This window comes from Notolepis coatsorum, assembly GCF_963971535.1.
Source record: "Notolepis coatsorum genome assembly, chromosome: 9".
NCBI lineage: Eukaryota > Metazoa > Chordata > Actinopteri > Aulopiformes > Paralepididae > Notolepis > Notolepis coatsorum.
The window spans coordinates 9,829,091-9,846,762 of record NC_140173.1 but is presented as its reverse complement, the minus strand read 5'-3'; the positions used below and the strand labels follow the sequence as shown (position 1 = coordinate 9,846,762).

Below are 17,672 nucleotides of genomic sequence, written 5' to 3'. Positions count from 1 at the left end.
ACTGTATATTTTATTATTTGTTTGAAATAAAATCTTTGTTTACTTTGTTGGACTCAGCACACACCATGAATGACCACCAAACAGTACCAGAGACTGACAAACTACTTGCATTTATTCTCTGTTCAACAAGTAATGCTACCATAACTCATGCAGATTCATTACATAACAAATTACTAGGCACTTGGTGAACAAGAATTCTCAGGTAAATATTTTTTACAGTACCTCTAGTCAGACTGTACAATACAATTATAAAACCTTTTTGTCTAAACTGAAAAATATATATATATAAACGGTAAGCTATTGATGTGTGCACTCAGAAGGTTGGGCTACATGTTGGGAACATTTGTCCAATGGTCAAACTTAACATGAGCAGTTATTCCCTTGTTCTGCGTTCAGAGGGACCACCACCAGATATGTAGCGGCGGTGTGACACAATGTTGAGATTGTCGTAGGCTTTAGGCCTGTTGAGGTGAGGTAAGTGGGAAATAGAAATCATCCCTTCATAGTGCAATTAAAAAATAGATTTTCATTGTTTCAAGTCAAAAGAGGAATTTATCTGAGGCAATCAAGCTCAAATCATTTAGGTGTGTTTCAAATCGGAGTTAATACAAAAATACAAACTATCAGTCGTTCATTGACATACCACGGGTTAGCTTAACAGCTTTCCAACGACTTGTATTCTTTGGACTATCTATTACCCTTGAAGTGAATGATGCCTCATACAGATAATACTATATTTTAAAACATATTTTGGTATTTATACAAAAATTGACAAACACACAGACTATTCCAATGGCCAATCATAGAGACGGAATAAGTTGAGACCTGAAATCATAAATAGACGTAAAACAGCTTATGGATGAAATTTTGGTATAGCCGAGTAACGGAGGGGCCTTGGCATCTCCTTAAAAAAAAAAAAAAAAAAATACATAAATATGCTAGCTAGCTACCACACTGTATAGCCTACCCGTATACAAACTGCTTAATAGAAACGTAGATGGCAAATATATATATATATATATTACAGTGTTCTATGAAGAATTTTTGTATAACTGTGAATTTAAATCAACTTAAATAAAACAAGCTATTGCTTAGTCAAAATATAAACGATACAAAAAAAATTAAAAGACATCAATCCCATCTCACTGTGACATTTTAAATCACGTTTTAAATGACCCTGAGTATTTGAACCCTCCAGGTTTAAGAAGAAACCTCCTGACAGCATTGTCACTGTAGTCTTGTTGTCATAATAAAACGCTATTAAGTAAGACATTAAAGTGAGAAGACGGTGTTCCATTATTGTTTTGCCATATTGCAAGATCACCTTTCTACATCATCCGTTATCCAGTGTGGGCGACGTTTAAGAGTTTTCACAGTTTGGCCTCTCCCACTCCATCATATGTCGCTGACCATGACTCCTACATGCCTGCCGGCTGCCAAAGGCCCGGCCACAGAACCAGCAGTGGAATCTCTCTGGAAAATCATCGCCGTAAGAGGACACTTTCATCACTTGGTACTTTTTCCTACTCATCCGTTTAAGTTTCAGTTTCAAGATGAACCTCTCTTTCACAGAATTTTTCGAACACGGACTTCGGGTATCCGTCGGGTCGACCGCCCCGGGGATTTCACCCTCCGTGGCGGACAGGGCGTTCAGTGTTTTACACGAGAGCACAACCTTCTGAACCTCTCCGTTGTACCTGTGGACGACCTCCATGATACTGGTCACCTCTGGGATGTCCGCGTCCGGGTGATTCAGCACCACGACGGGCTGCTCTCCCACTGGATGCTTGATCAGTTGAGTTGGACTCACGGGTATTAACTTCAGGGTCCTCTCCACACTTCTGGGGGCAGGCTGCCGGTGACACAAGGGAGCTGATGAGGCCTCCTCTTGGATGGTTTGGTTAGAGTGTCCGTTACCTCTGGAGAGCTCCGGAGAGTGGTCCGTTGACCGCTCTCTCTTCCTCGTACCTGTGGCATTCTGGGTGTTCTCCTCTAGCGAAGAAACTGTGGGGCCTGAGTCTTCAGAGTCCGTCTTACCTGTGAGAAAGGGGGCAAAAGGTAAAATTGACATCTCGAAACACACCCTCTTTTCTTGATCTTCCAATCACAAACGTTGCGATTGTTGGATCAAGAAAATTGGGCAGGGCTTGATGGGTCAATTTCAAAAGGCTTTGAGAAGCAATAGGCCTACATCTCTACTGTACATTACAATCCCCTTAACTACATCATTTAGATTAAGACTTTAGAGATATTATTTAGTTTAGTTAATTTGTTTCTTACCCCATGGTGCAATAAGAGATTGGAGAACAGGAGATTTGGCTCCACAATTCCCATGAGGAGTCATATCATCATCAGCAAGTGAACTGTCTTCTCTGTTCGATACATGGCTTTTCATGTCGTTGTCATTTCCTCTCCAGGCTCCATAGCTGGTGCCAGAATTTTGGAGCGAGAAATTTTCAGGGCAATTGTTTGTTGAGGTGTTTAGAGGATTCTCTGCCTCCGACTGGCTCGTCTTCCCACAATCAATTTCTGCTTCAATAAGTTGCAACGGCTGCTCTGTTTTATCTTGGATCCCTTGCCTTGTTGATGGTATGACTTTGAGAACTAGAAGCTTCTTTCCATCCACTATTTTAATCCCTGTGGGCTTTGTAGTGCAATTGGGGGGGATATAAATTTTGTTTTTGACCATGAGGGCATTGAGATCATCACTGCTTGTGCTGAGATGTCCAGAGTGTGGGAAAAGTTCTTTCTCTGGCTTTGAGGTTTTCTCTGTTGGCGACATTGGTGTGATGGCTTTGGAGGCGTTGTGCTGGTCAGTCGTAGGAGCTTTGCTCCATTTCTTCTGTCCATTTTCTGCGGAGAGCGCTCTTTGAAGGAACTGCTGCGTCTCCTCCAAAGTACTCTGAGGTTGCGGTAGTTTGTGATAGTCATCCAGCAGACCACCTCCTAACAGACACAAAGAGCTTTGTGACATCCACTGCTTATCCTTAACTGGGTCCTTCTTCAAAACTAGCTTTAGTCCTAATCCCGACACCCCTTTATCCATTGCCTTACGTCTGGTCTTTCTCTTCCACCGCCTCCTTATGGTTTTTTTCTTGGGTCGGGTTTTAGAGATAGCTTTCCGGTCACCTCTCTTGTTTTTCAGTCTCAACTCTTTAGAGGCATCTGTCCCATCTTCACAGGGTTTTGAATGTTTAAGCTCCTCATACGTTCTCCTGGGTTCTTCATTATCCTGATTGACTTTTACTTCCTGATTCTCTCTATTATCTTGGGTTTGACTGCATTCCGCAGACTCGTTTTGGGCTGAAATCGAAGCGTCATTCAGAGCGATTTGAGCTCCCAGAAATTGGGCTTGATCATTTAAACTTGATTGGCAACGGTTTGAGTCAAATATGCAATGTGCGCCAACAGTAGCAGTTTCAATGGGAATCGTTTCATGCTTTTCCGATGGTGTCATAATTTTGAACCCTTTGGCATCGGCGGTACCATTCTGAAGTACAGTTATCTTATTCTTGACAGTAAGTACAGCGAGGTCCTTGCTAGTGTTTGGGAATCCAGAGTTAGACGTTATGCCGTTCTCCGACTTCGGACTGGTGTCTTGGGGGACATTTGACAGTACGGTCTGAAGAGCTTTGGTCCATTTCTGATCACCTGTTTCCCCAGCTGTAGTCCTCATCAAAAACTGTTGCTCCAAGTTTCTTTCTGGATCTGAAAGGCTGCAGCATTTGCCCAATAAATCTCTATTCTGCTGAGAAATGTCCATCACTGTATTTCTTGTCTTTCTGTGCGTCACTCTTGGTATCACATCATTTGGCTTAATTGTTACGGGGTGAACCTCCTTTAGTCCCTGGTTGCCATTCTGGCCAGCGTGGATGGTGTTCATGTGCTTGGTAATCAGCCGTTTGTTAGGTGCTTCATAACTACACAGGTGACAATGAAAGGAAAGGGTGATTGTTTTAGATCTTAGTTGTCTCTGAAAATCTTTCCTCGCATGATCAATTTTGCCATCTTTCTCCAGGGCCACGTTATGTAGATGCAGGTGCTCCAAAAACGCTCTTACATCCCTTGTGGAGAATTCCTCACACATTTTGCACAAATACTTGCCATTGTGACTATGGTGCGTGGTCAGGTGTGTGGCAAACTCAGAGGGTGTGCGCTGGACATTGTCATTGCAAATGTTGCAGCTTGAAAAAGCATCCATGTGGCTTATTAGATGAACCTGAAGCCAGGAGAATTCATGTGTACTGAAAGTGCACATGTGACAAGGAAAAACTGGTGAGCTTCCTCTGTGAGATTCCTGAAAGTGTTTCACTAGATCATCTGGACCATATTCCGAGCTGACCTTGCACTGAGAGCATCTGAACCTGAGTACATTTCCTCTGTCTCTTGTCCCGCGTTGACACCGCTGCGCTTTCTGGGGAGACTTCCTCAAAGAAGGCCGCTTTGTGTTTTGATCCCACCCCTCAGTCATCTTCTTTTGTCCACGTTTATCTCGACTTTGCATAGTTCGGGGCTGAACAGCGGCTTTCCTGAAGCGGAGTCGTTTGTGCCAGTCTCTATTCTTATCGTTTACCTTTTTACCGCCTGTGATGGACACATCTGGACCAACATCTGCTGACTCCATGTCTCTGAAAAGGTATAGCAACAAAAGCACAATTATTCAGCAACCAAAAGCAGACACTGAGCTGGGTGAGCGGTTAGTGTGCAGTAAAACAATCAGTGGAACAAAACAAAGTAATGTTTGTTTAACTCCTGTGCAACTTTTAAGAATTTTATTTTACAACAGTCCTTTTCATTTTCTCTGATTCGGGTCTGCGTTTCTAAATCTGCAGTCTGACATTGTGTCTTTGCATAGGGTGGTTGACATTTTTAATTCTACCAGGCTATAACACTGATGAGTATTTCTAATAGGTGTGCATTGCAATTGGGCATACAGACCAGTATAGTTCTTGTCCTTGTAAATTATTGCTGTAAGAATTAGATGGCATATGTCAGGGCTGTCCCCAATACTTTTTTTGGGTTCAAAGCTTCAGCACCAATCATCATAAAATATTCTAAGCTTTGCCACTATGAGGGGCTATTTCTGTACTTTCTTCAAACTTGCTGTTATTATTAATGTCTTTATCACATTATATCTATCATTAGGCTTTATTATTGTAATTATTATGCTATTGAGAGACAAAGGCAAAATCAGACTTCAAGGTTTTTCATCTTCATTGACATTTAATTGGCTACTAGCCTGTGCAGCCTATACCAAATCCATGTATTCGTTGACAGCCGTAGGCTTATCCACAAAATAAATTGGCTTACAGCCGAACAAGATAGCCTCTTTATACAGGCCTAATCAAAGTGAAATATTTTGGTCATGAAAAGAAATAATAAGAAATAAAAAAAATAAACAGAATTGCTTCTGTTGCCTTAGGATTAACATGAACAAAAAAGACAGTGTAAGTCATTTGAGGCTTAATAAAAAGAACAATAAATACACGTGAAAAAGGCAATAAATAAAATTGTGCCTTCACTTAGGGCTAGATCCACAAAGAATGGATTGCACGGAGCAAGTTGCACCCTTACTTACAATTCATTATGAATTGAAAATGGGGGACCCTGATGTAAACCAAACGAAAGTCTTTCTCTGGTCTGCATCCCTTTAACAATTGTGTGTATTGAGCTGTACTGTATTGTATCCATTCTGCAATCTGTTAATAACATTTTCATTCAATCAATCAATCTGCACTGTGATTGATTGAATGCAAATTGTATTAACAGATTGCAGAATGGGTACAATACAGTACGGCTCAATACACACAATTGTTAAGGGAATGCAGACCAGAGAAAGACTTTTGTCTTGTTTACATCAGGGTCCCCCATTTTCAATTCATAATGAATTGTAAGTAAGGGTGCAACTTTCTACTAAATAAACAACCATATCCAATCAAAAGCAAAAACATGAATTACACCTAATAAAAATAGCTTCTGTGGTCTAGGCCTCAACACAAACTAACTGGAGTTTAGAATGATATGGATGATCAACCCGTTTTAGGTTATGCGACAAAAAGACCAATGTGTCCACATTCTTTGGCGACATGCCATTTCTATTTTGCTTACAATAAAGCCAGCTTTCGAAAAAGTGTGCTCCGAAGGGGTTGAAGTGTCTGGGATATGCAACGCAATCGCATGGCTACAGTCGCCAGCCACAGATAATGGTCCACGTTTCGTCGATTGATGGCATCAACTGAAAACGGACGTGTTATCCACATCAACCACCGGCGTCTACACATGACTCTATCATGATGAAGCCCATTACTGATAACAGAAAGCGAGTCATGGTTGATACTGTAGTCTCGTTCATTGCTCAAGACAAGAGTCCTATCAATGGGATGCCGTCTCGCCCTCCCAGGTTGAGTGGTGTGTTGTGTTCGTCTCGTGTGTCTAATGTTTGGAGTCTAAAATGTCCTAGTTTATGGTTAGCTTTTAGTTTGCCGGGCGGTGTCCTATGCTGCAAGAATCAGATTGGACTACTACGGGGGAAAGTTTTACGAAGCTGGTGTTTTTTTTATAGTGGTGAGTGTCTATGTATTGTGACTGTATGTTTGTCTTTTAACCACTGCACAAATGAAGTTCCAAAAGGTCAAATAAAGTAATTTGAAGTTGAAGTTGAATGTTGGGTTATTATATTATATAAATAAGCTAATTCTTGTGTTGAGATTTTTTTAAAGTATTTGAATACTGATTTTGGCGTTGATTACCATGGAAACGGTGGGGGGGGAATGTAAAAGCATTCGGGTCAGCCCTACATGCAGCCTTTCAATATTTCCATAGAAATATTCAATACCACATGGGTCAATGATTATCTAAAAGAGGCCTTTCACAGAATGTTTAGAATGGCCATTTGTCCTCAATGTTGGCAGAGACAATTGTTTCTATGTGCAAAACGGTTAGACTACATGTTGATATAAAATTATTTGGTGTCTTATTATACTGGATCTTGAAGTCGCAGTGGAATGGAATAGTAATACATGTTATTTCAATGTTTCACATACTCTACCGCTGTGAACGTTCTTTCAAAAGTGGTTACAAATAGGAGTATGAACACACATCCAAACTAAACAGGGCACTCGCTGAGCCAAAAGTGAGCAAATCGTGAAATAAACAAATAAACAGCTTGCACACTGCAGGGCTCCAATGTCAGGCTGTATGATGAAGAGCAGTTGTGCTTGAAACGTCACCTTGGTGCAATAAATAAGTGGACATTAGAGCCCTGTAGTGTGATTGATTGATTGATTGATTGAAAAGTTTATTAACAGATTGCAGAATGGGTACAGTACAGTTAAGGGGATGCAGAGAAAGACTTTCATCTTGTTTACATCAGGGTCCCCCATTTTCAATTAATCATAACATATATGACACACACACATACAGATAGACACACACACATACAGATCTGTTTGTTTGTTTCTCTCTAAAGTGGTCACCAATAGTTACAGACAGCCATGTTGGAAGAAAAATAACTACTTAAAACATTCAGTTCACCTCCTCTATTGATTAGGTTGTGTTTGATGCATAGTCTGCGTGTGGTCACGGTCAGTCAGTACTGTGTTCAAAATAGCCAACTTTAGAACAGTACATTTCAAATACAATGAGCTCAGATACATTTGTTGTTGTAGGTTAGTTTAAGTGTAGGAAGTAGGCCATTACAAACACCGCCTGTGGTTGTTCTGAACTACCATGACCAGTTTACTCGTCACTGGTCAGTTACTGTACAAGTCAACGTGACTGTACACAACAGTACTGTATTAGCAAATCTGGTATGTCATAAATGTATAGATGTAGCAGTACTGTCTATCTGTATGTCATGTGTGTCATATATGTCCTGATGAATTGAAAATGGGGGACCCTGATGTAAACAAGACGAAAGTCTCTCTCTGGTCTGCATCCCAGCCTTAACAATTGTGTGTATTGAGCTGTACTGTATTGTACCCATTCTGCAATCTGTTAATAAAGTTTTCAATCAATCAATCAAAACTGGTTAGTTTGGTAAAATAGTGCCGCTCGTGTTATGCTTGCGTTGCATCGTTCACACTGTGTTTGCAGAAAGTCCACCTGTTGTTGAGGTATATCCATTCAATATTTCGCCCCGCATTTATATAACGTTAAAGAATAATACCATTAGCTATGGTTAGCAACGTCGGGCCACCCGGTACACTAAGTTTTAACAACTCAAACACACCTGTTCACACACTGCCTAAACGTACTTGCCTGCCAGAAAAGGATATGAAGTTAATTCGCGTTTTATGTACGACTATGCAACTTGCAAGTTTGCACATAATGTTCGCTAGCTCATTTGGCTTTGTTTGAATACATCATGTGCGGCCATTGTGCCATTTGGCTTGACCACAACAAAGTGATGAGACAGCCTTCATTAACGCGTAACGAATGCCTGGAGAATATATAAATATGTTTGTTTTTAAGTAAAAATCGATCCATTTCCCAGGAACCGCTATCGCACAAACTTCAGTCCACCGGGAAATACGTTGACTTTGAAGTAGATATGCGACTCTCTCGCCAATGTTGTTTGTCATACTAACGTTAGCGTTTGAGTGATTTGAATTAACGTTAACGTTGCGCAGAAACGAGCCTGGAGAAACCAAATAACTTCACAAAAAGCACGAAAACCAAACTTATGCCCGATTCTTATCGTCTGCATTGCGTTATTACTGCAGATATGCGCGTCGTGCGGACTAGATTATAAACATAATTTGTGCAATTTAGATTCTTCCCTCGGTTTTACCTTTCTTTAGTGGAGAGCCTGACAGCTCAGCGAGTGGCAGCCATGATGGTTTCATCCGGGGATTACAGACACTGAGCTCTTGTAGTCTAGTCGCTCCGACGGCCTACCAGAGACCACAGCAGAGATAGTGTAGTCCACACGCCGTGGGCCTACTACCAGATACCACAGCAGAGATAGTCTAGTCCACACGGCGAGGGCCTACTACCAGAGACTACCAGAGAAATTGTATACGAACAGGTCGAAAAATACCTAATCTAATCTACGAATTCCAATCTGGTTTCAGAACGTCCCACTCCACTGACACATGCCTTCTCTATTTAAACGACCACATCAAACAAGAGGTGGACGCGGGCAAATACTGCGGCATGGTCATGCTGGACCTACAAAAGGCCTTCGACACTGTCAATCACACCATTCTGATTGACAAGCTAAAAGCAATTGGTTTTGATAGTCTATCAGTGAGCTGGATGCAATCCTACCTGGAGGGGAGAGAGCAGATGGTGGAGGTAAACGGTACCCTATCCCCCCCCCTCACTGTGAGCTGTGGTGTTCCACAAGGAAGCATACTAGGTCCGCTACTGTTCCTAATTTATGCAAATGACATGTCGTCAGCTTGTGACTGCAACTTGTTCCTGTTTGCGGACGACTCAGCCCTGCTGGTCTCTGACAAGAACAAGTTACAGGTTGAAAAAACCCTCAGCTCAGAACTAGGCAAAATCTGCATATGGCTCGCTGATAACAAACTATTATTACACATGGGCAAAACAGAGTCCATTCTCTTCGGTTCAAATAACAAACTCAGCAAGACCGACGGCTTCTCAGTTACAGTGGGTGACAATATTGTCACAAGGAAAGAAGATATTACCTACCTGGGTTCCATCCTAGAGGCTAATCTTTCCTGTGACAAAATGGCATCCAATGTAATAAAAAAAGTCAACCAACGAACACGATTCTTGTACCGGATCTCCTCACTGGTAAACAAGAATACCCTGAAGACTCTGGCAGGAGCACTCATTCAAGGGTACTACGACTATGCTTGCACCTCATGGTACCAAAGCACCTCAAAGGCGCTAAAAACAAAATTACAAACATCTCAAAACAAACTGGTCAGACTACTGCTTGACCTGACTCCTTGAACCCACCTCACCCCTGCCCACTTTGACAACCTAGGATGGCTTAGAGTAGACGACAGAGTACAGCAACTTGCAATGGGCCTGGTCTACAAGATACACTACACGACCGAGGTACCCATGTACTTGTCAAAATACTTCCCAAAGGTCAGTGAATACCACGATCACAACACCAGAGGGAGCTCCACAAATCATGTTAAACCCAGAGTCGGCTCAAACAAGGGACTAAACACGCTTCGCAATTATGCCACATCAATGTGGAACGCCCTACCCAAAGCTGTAAAGGAATGTGAATCACTACCCACTTTCAAAAACACTCTCAAAAAACATCTACGAGAGACTGCAATTCTAAACTGGCCCCTGTAAATGTCCTAACACAACCCCCCCCCCAATGTACAGTAAATGACCAAGTATGGTCTTGTCAATATTCCAATGTACAGTTTTGCTTGTTCAGTTGTACAGTGTCCCCCACCCACCCCTCCTACTCACCCCCCAACCTCCTCCAATGTACAGTTTCTATGTCAAATGTATATACTCTCTTTTCTGGACTCTTTTCGTATCACAAAAAGTACTGTATTTGCAAATCTGGTATGTCATAAATGTATAGATGTAGCAGTACTGTCTATATGTATGTCATATATGTTATGATGAATTGAAAATGGGGGACCCTGATGTAAACAAGACGAAAGTCTTTCTCTGGTCTGCATCCCCTTAACAATTGTATGTATTGAGCTGTACTGTACTGTACCCATTCTGCAATCTGTTCATACAATTTTCAATCAATCAATCAAAAGACCACAGCAGAGATAGTGTAGTCGCTCCGACGGGCTACCAGAGACCACAGCAGAGATAGTGTAGTCCACACGCCGAGGGCCTACCAGAGACCACAGCAGAGATAGTCTAGTCCACACGCCGAGGGCCTACCAGAGACCACAGCAGAGATAGTGTAGTCCACACGCCGAGGGCCTACCAGAGACCACAGCAGAGATAGTCTAGTCCACACGCCGAGGGCCTACCAGAGACCACAGCAGAGATAGTGTAGTCCACACGCCGAGGGCCTACCAGAGACCACAGCAGAGATAGTGTAGTCCACACGCCGAGGGCCTACCAGAGACCACAGCAGAGATAGTCTAGTCCAGACGCCGAGGGCCTACCAGAGACCACAGCAGAGATAGTCTAGTCCACACGCCGAGGGCCTACCAGGGACCACAGCAGAGATAGTCTAGTCCACACGCCGAGGGCCTACTACCAGGGACCACAGCAGAGATAGTCTAGTCCACACGCCGAGGGCCTACCAGAGACCACAGCAGAGATAGTCTAGTCCAGACGCCGAGGGCCTACCAGAGACCACAGCAGAGATAGTGTAGTCCAGACGCCGAGGGCCTACCAGGGACCACAGCAGAGATAGTCTAGTCCACACGCCGAGGGCCTACCAGGGACCACAGCAGAGATAGTCTAGTCCACACGCCGAGGGCCTACCAGGGACCACAGCAGAGATAGTCTAGTCCACACGCCGAGGGCCTACCAGGGACCACAGCAGAGATAGTCTAGTCCACACGCCGAGGGCCTACCAGGGACCACAGCAGAGATAGTCTAGTCCACACGCCGAGGGCCTACCAGGGACCACAGCAGAGATAGTCTAGTCCACACGCCGAGGGCCTACCAGAGACCACAGCAGAGATAGTGTAGTCCACACGCCGAGGGCCTACCAGGGACCACAGCAGAGATAGTCTAGTCCACACGCCGAGGGCCTACCAGAGACCACAGCAGAGATAGTGTAGTCCACACGCCGAGGGCCTACCAGGGACCACAGCAGAGATAGTCTAGTCCACACGCCGAGGGCCTACCAGAGACCACAGCAGAGATAGTCTAGTCCACACGCCGAGGGCCTACCAGAGACCACAGCAGAGATAGTGTAGTCCACACGCCGAGGGCCTACCAGGGACCACAGCAGAGATAGTGTAGTCCACACGCCGAGGGCCTACCAGGGACCACAGCAGAGATAGTCTAGTCCACACGCCGAGGGCCTACCAGAGACCACAGCAGAGATAGTCTATTAAATATCGACTTGCCAAGCACGCAGAGTAGGTTATATACAAAGCGCGATTTTGCTGTTGCTTTATGCTTTATACTTTATACATACAGTACTATATACCTGTATGTCATGTGTAACTGAGGGGTACAATTCCCTGACTGTATTGAGAGTATGGTATCATTAAACCACTACTTAGTTATGTACTTTAATTACTGGCCATACAGTACACGGTATATATGGTGAACACCCACACAATAATACGGCTTAACAAAGAAAGTCATATTTAGAAGTATTTATTAGCAGAGCAGCAATAGTAGGTTACAATATTGAGAATTATGAGTTGCGCTTATATGGCGAAGAACACTTAAGTAGGTCAAGAGCGTAAGTCCATGAGCATATTAAGATGGGTATAATTAATACCACCTGTAGCATAAGAATTATATAAGGCACACTCGTAGTCAGCTGGAGATACTAAGGGGGGTTCCCTCCGGTTGTAAGCCAGCAGGGGAGAGGAATTGTCGGGAGCAAAGTCTGGATCGACGAGGAATAAAGAGACTCCAGATACAGGAGACGGTGCAATAATCCTTTGGTCCGTAGACAAAGCAACAGCTATACTCCGGTATGCATGGCAGCATGGATGAAAGCTAGCCAGCCTCTGTGGGTCCTAGAGGCGGGCTCGACGGTGCTCCTCACAGGGTAGATCCCACACAGCAGTGGGGTAGACGGTTCTCTGCTCCAGCAGCCACAGTACCAAAGCAATATAATCCAGCCGGAAAAGGCTCTGCATTCGTCGGTGTAGGTTCTCCGGTATACATATCCAACGGTTCTCGTCTAGGACTCCTCGGATGGCGGCACGAGGTTAGGCCGCCCAGTCTGGATAAGTGCACTAGCTCGGTACGACGAACCGGTGGTAATGCTGGTCACTGTAGAATGGTAGCCGCACGATACACTATACATAATAGACTATTACTTTACAATAGTAAAGTAATAGGTCGGGGGTCAAGGACTACAGCCCCCTCAGCATCGACGGGGCACCGGTTGAGAGAGTGAACAGTTTCAAGTACCTCGGAGCCCACATATCCGAGGACTTGACATGGACCACACACATTGACAGTGTTGTGAAGAAGGCACGACAACGCCTCTACTTCCTCAGGCGCCTAAGGAAGTTCCAAGTCAGTCAGAAGATCCTTAGGAACTTCTACTCATGTACAATAGAGAGCATCCTGACCGGCAACATCACCTCCTGGTTTGGGAATAGCACTGCACAAGACCGTAGCAGACTACAAAGAGTGACACGTTCAGCCGAACGCACAATTGGAGGGGGGCTTCCCACCCTCCAGAACATTTACAACAAGCGGTGCAAGGGGAAGGCTAAAATAATTATTAAGGACTCGAGCCACCCGAACAACTGCCTCTTTGAACTGCTGCGGTCAGGCAAGCGATACCGGAGTCTTAAGGCGAGCACAGAAAGACTCAGAAGAAGCTTCTATCCCCAGGCCATCAGGCTGCTAAACGAACAATAATCACTATGCAACAACCATCAAATGCACACAGCACACACACCCACACGCACACACTCACTCAAACAAACAACACACTGCAGCACCCACTCTCCACACTTTAGATCACACAAACACACTTACACTTTATATTTATTGATAAAGGATTTGCACTACAACTCGTACACCTACTGTGAATTGTACCTAAATTGCACCTCGTCCCATTTCTCCATTTCTGCCTTGCACTATATAGTATTGTATATTAGTACACTGCACAGTATTGTATATTGTATGGTAACTACGTCTATTCTGCATCGAACATTGTACATATGTCTAAACTGAACACTGTGACCTCATTTTTTTACTTCTAATTTTACTATGTTACTTTATTTCATACTTATCTTGTCTTGCACAGTCTCTGGAGCGCAACAGTAAGAAGCATTTTGTATAAAAGTATTCTGTACTTCTGTATGACAACTATTAAAGAAACTTGAAACTTGAAACTAGAATAAGTCGAACTCGACGATACAGCGTTAAACTCTGACACTTTAGCTATCAATTCGCACGCGGTTCTCAAGGCTCTATTTAGGGGCAAAAAAGGCCCGCTTCACAGCACGTTGTATCGTGGTGAAGGCTTCAACTCGTTTTAGGATAACTAACTGCTGTATCCACCTGCGCCGTATTTATACGTAAGGTGAATAATCTAGTGCCAACCTCAGTTCTGTCTCGTATTACTGCGCAAACCTGGGCATGTTGAGACATGTCTTAGCGGTGGCTTTGAACTCGACATTGGGGGTATGGCCGTTGACGCCTAGGGGTCGCTGTCCAATAGGAGAACGAATATTTTGGTCTGGCCTGTACCTAGGTAAAGGGATATTCCGTGTATATGTACAAAGAATATACAAGGGATATCAGACGATATACAAATATTATACAATATATCTCAAGTAATAAATATATATATTCGGTTTAATCTGACCCTTTGTAACAGCCGCCTCCTAATTAGTCCGCACCTAATTAGATAAGCAGAGACAGATTAACCGTCTTGTCCACTACTCAATGTCCGTTGTGAGGAGTAGGGCAATTCACAAAGTCAGTGGGTCATGGTCGTCATCAAGGGAATCAGGTAGCCTTGGCAACTCTATCAGCCTCGCCACGGGTCGGGTGTATGTCCGTCCCTGGACGAGCACTTCTGCCGCTCTGACCTTTCCGTCGGCACCAGTGATCACTTTGCTTACGCGGCCGGCCGGCCACATAGCTCGGGGTAGTGACTGGTCTATAATCATGACGACTGTGCCCTCCGTCAAATTGTCTCTTTCTTTTACCCATTTCTGGCGGGTCTGTAGAGACGGTAGATAGTGGAGGAGCAGAATAAAGCCGAAGGCCGGACCAGCACTCTCAGATTTAAAAAAATTTTTTTAATGGCAGCCTATAGTACAGACATGTTTCGGAACAGGTGTTCCATCTTCAGTGTAATAGGCTAGCAGTGATAGCTTGTAAAAATGGGAGCTATATACCATGTGGGCAGGAAGTGACATCATAGAGGTGAGCTTGGGAATGCTAGTGAACTTTGACCTCCAGAGTAAGGACTCGTTAATGTAGCATGTTGCAAACAAATTTTTACCAGAAACTTAAATAAGCCAAAAGCAAACACAAAATTCTATAAGCAAAGAACCACTACAACAGAAGGAAAACTTCTCAATTCATAAAATAATAATAATATACTCATGAAAATAAAAGTAATAAAAAGTCACTTGTAGGAAGCAGGATAACAACATTTTTTCATTCATTCCCTTTGGTACAGAGCCATTAATCAAATGAATATAGTAACCTGTCTCCCCTCTGAGGGCATTGTAGACTAACAAGTCCTTTAAACAATAAGATTGCATTAGGAGAAAATAGAGAGATACGGTACACTCTTAAGCAAGGACATAGTGGTGCTAATCACTCAAATAAACACTTGAAATGTCAGTAGATGTGTATATCTCCGGGACCGATGATCCTGTCTTGCTTACTCCTCCATGGTGGCCGTCCGGAAACATCATCTACGGAGGGAGCACAGCGGATACATCTCCTTCTTAGGTCGGTCTCTGGGCTGCCTGGTAGGCCTGCAGAAGTGCAGGAGGCACCAAGTGTGTAGATAGTCCCGTTCGTCTCCTCGTCTCCCGCATCTCTTATGCCGCTCGATGTCATGCCTTGGCAAAAAGCAGGCCCCTCAGGATGATGGCATCCTGCCAATCGTTAATAAGGGTCACGCCATGGAGTAGGATGTCTCTTGACTCCATCGTTGTAGCTACGAAAGCTGATGTAAATCCACTAGGGACAGGGTGGACTGTAAACTCTGGAGCTGCAGGTCTCTAAACTACCAAAGTAGCTATGTATCAAAAGTCAAGTTAGACCGCGCTCTCAGTATATGACACTGGGTGCTGAAATCCCAAACATTTAAGCAGAATAAAGCCGAAGGCCGGACCAGCACTCTCAGATTTAAAAAAATTGTTTTTAATGGCAGCCTATAGTACAGGCATGTTTCGGAACAGGTGTTCCATCTTCAGTGTAATAGGCTAGCAGTGATAGCTTGTAAAAATGGGAGCTATATACCATGTGGGCAGGAAGTGACATCATAGAGGTGAGCTTGGGAATGCTAGTGAACTTTGACCTCCAGAGTAAGGACTCGTTAATGTAGCATGTTGCAAACAAATTTTTACCAGAAACTTAAATAAGCCAAAAGCAAACACCAGAATTTTGTGTTTGCTTTTGGCTTATTTAAGTTTCTGGTAAAAATTTGTTTGCAACATGCTACATTAACGAGTCCTTACTCTGGAGGTCAAAGTTCACTAGCATTCCCAAGCTCACCTCTATGATGTCACTTCCTGCCCACAAGGTATATAGCTCCCATTTTTACAAGCTATCACTGCTAGCCTATTACACTGAAGATGGAACACCTGTTCCGAAACATGTCTGTACTATAGGCTGCCATTAAAAACTATTTTTTTAAATCTGAGAGTGCTGGTCCGGCCTTCGGCTTTATTCTGCTTAAATGTTTGGGATTTCAGCACCCAGTGTCATATACTGAGAGCGCGGTCTAACTTGACTTTTGATACATAGCTACTTTGGTAGTTTAGAGACCTGCAGCTCCAGAGTTTACAGTCCACCCTGTCCCTAGTGGATTTACATCAGCTTTCGTAGCTACAACGATGGAGTCAAGAGACATCCTACTCCATGGCGTGACCCTTATTAACGATTGGCAGGATGCCATCATCCTGAGGGGCCTGCTTTTTGCCAAGGCATGACATCGAGCGGCATAAGAGATGCGGGAGACGAGGAGACGAACGGGACTATCTACACACTTGGTGCCTCCTGCACTTCTGCAGGCCTACCAGGCAGCCCAGAGACCGACCTAAGAAGGAGATGTATCCGCTGTGCTCCCTCCGTAGATGATGTTTCCGGACGGCCACCATGGAGGAGTAAGCAAGACAGGATCATCGGTCCCGGAGATATACACATCTACTGACATTTCAAGTGTTTATTTGAGTGATTAGCACCACTATGTCCTTGCTTAAGAGTGTACCGTATCTCTCTATTTTCTCCTAATGCAATCTTATTGTTTAAAGGACTTGTTAGTCTACAATGCCCTCAGAGGGGAGACAGGTTACTATATTCATTTGATTAATGGCTCTGTACCAAAGGGAATGAATGAAAAAATTTTGTTATCCTGCTTCCTACAAGTGACTTTTTATTACTTTTATTTTCATGAGTATATTATTATTATTTTATGAATTGAGAAGTTTTCCTTCTGTTGTAGTGGTTCTTTGCTTATAGAATTTTGTGTTTGCTTTTGGCTTATTTAAGTTTCTGGTAAAAATTTGTTTGCAACATGCTACATTAACGAGTCCTTACTCTGGAGGTCAAAGTTCACTAGCATTCCCAAGCTCACCTCTATGATGTCACTTCCTGCCCACATGGTATATAGCTCCCATTTTTACAAGCTATCACTGCTAGCCTATTACACTGAAGATGGAACACCTGTTCCGAAACATGTCTGTACTATAGGCTGCCATTAAAAACAATTTTTTTAAATCTGAGAGTGCTGGTCCGGCCTTCGGCTTTATTCTGCTTAAATGTTTGGGATTTCAGCACCCAGTGTCATATACTGAGAGCGCGGTCTAACTTGACTTTTGATACATAGCTACTTTGGTAGTTTAGAGACCTGCAGCTCC

The 17,672-nt window shown here is 43.5% G+C and overlaps 1 protein-coding gene across 1 annotated transcript; it reads right to left on the bottom strand.

Moving 5' to 3' along the window:
- Positions 1-139: 139 nt before the first annotated feature.
- On the bottom strand, positions 140-4,600 carry znf518a (zinc finger protein 518A). The gene is made up of 2 exons (XM_084321610.1): positions 2,281-4,600; positions 140-2,037 (listed from the first exon to the last, which is right to left on the bottom strand). Exons 1-2 carry the CDS (start codon positions 4,502-4,504, stop codon positions 1,361-1,363), a joined length of 2,901 nt encoding a protein of 966 aa, XP_084177736.1. The 5' UTR covers positions 4,505-4,600; the 3' UTR covers positions 140-1,360.
- Between the last annotated feature and the right edge of the window lie 13,072 nt (positions 4,601-17,672).

Bases quoted from the DNA above. Each gene is read 5' to 3' on its own strand.
- znf518a (XM_084321610.1), bottom strand. From the start codon at position 4,504: ATGCAAAGTCGAGATAAACGTGGACAAAAGAAGATGACTGAGGGGTGG. The intron at 2,038-2,280 runs GTAAGAAACAAA...CCTTTCTCACAG, and splicing joins ATCTCTTATTGCACCATGGG to GTAAGACGGACTCTGAAGAC.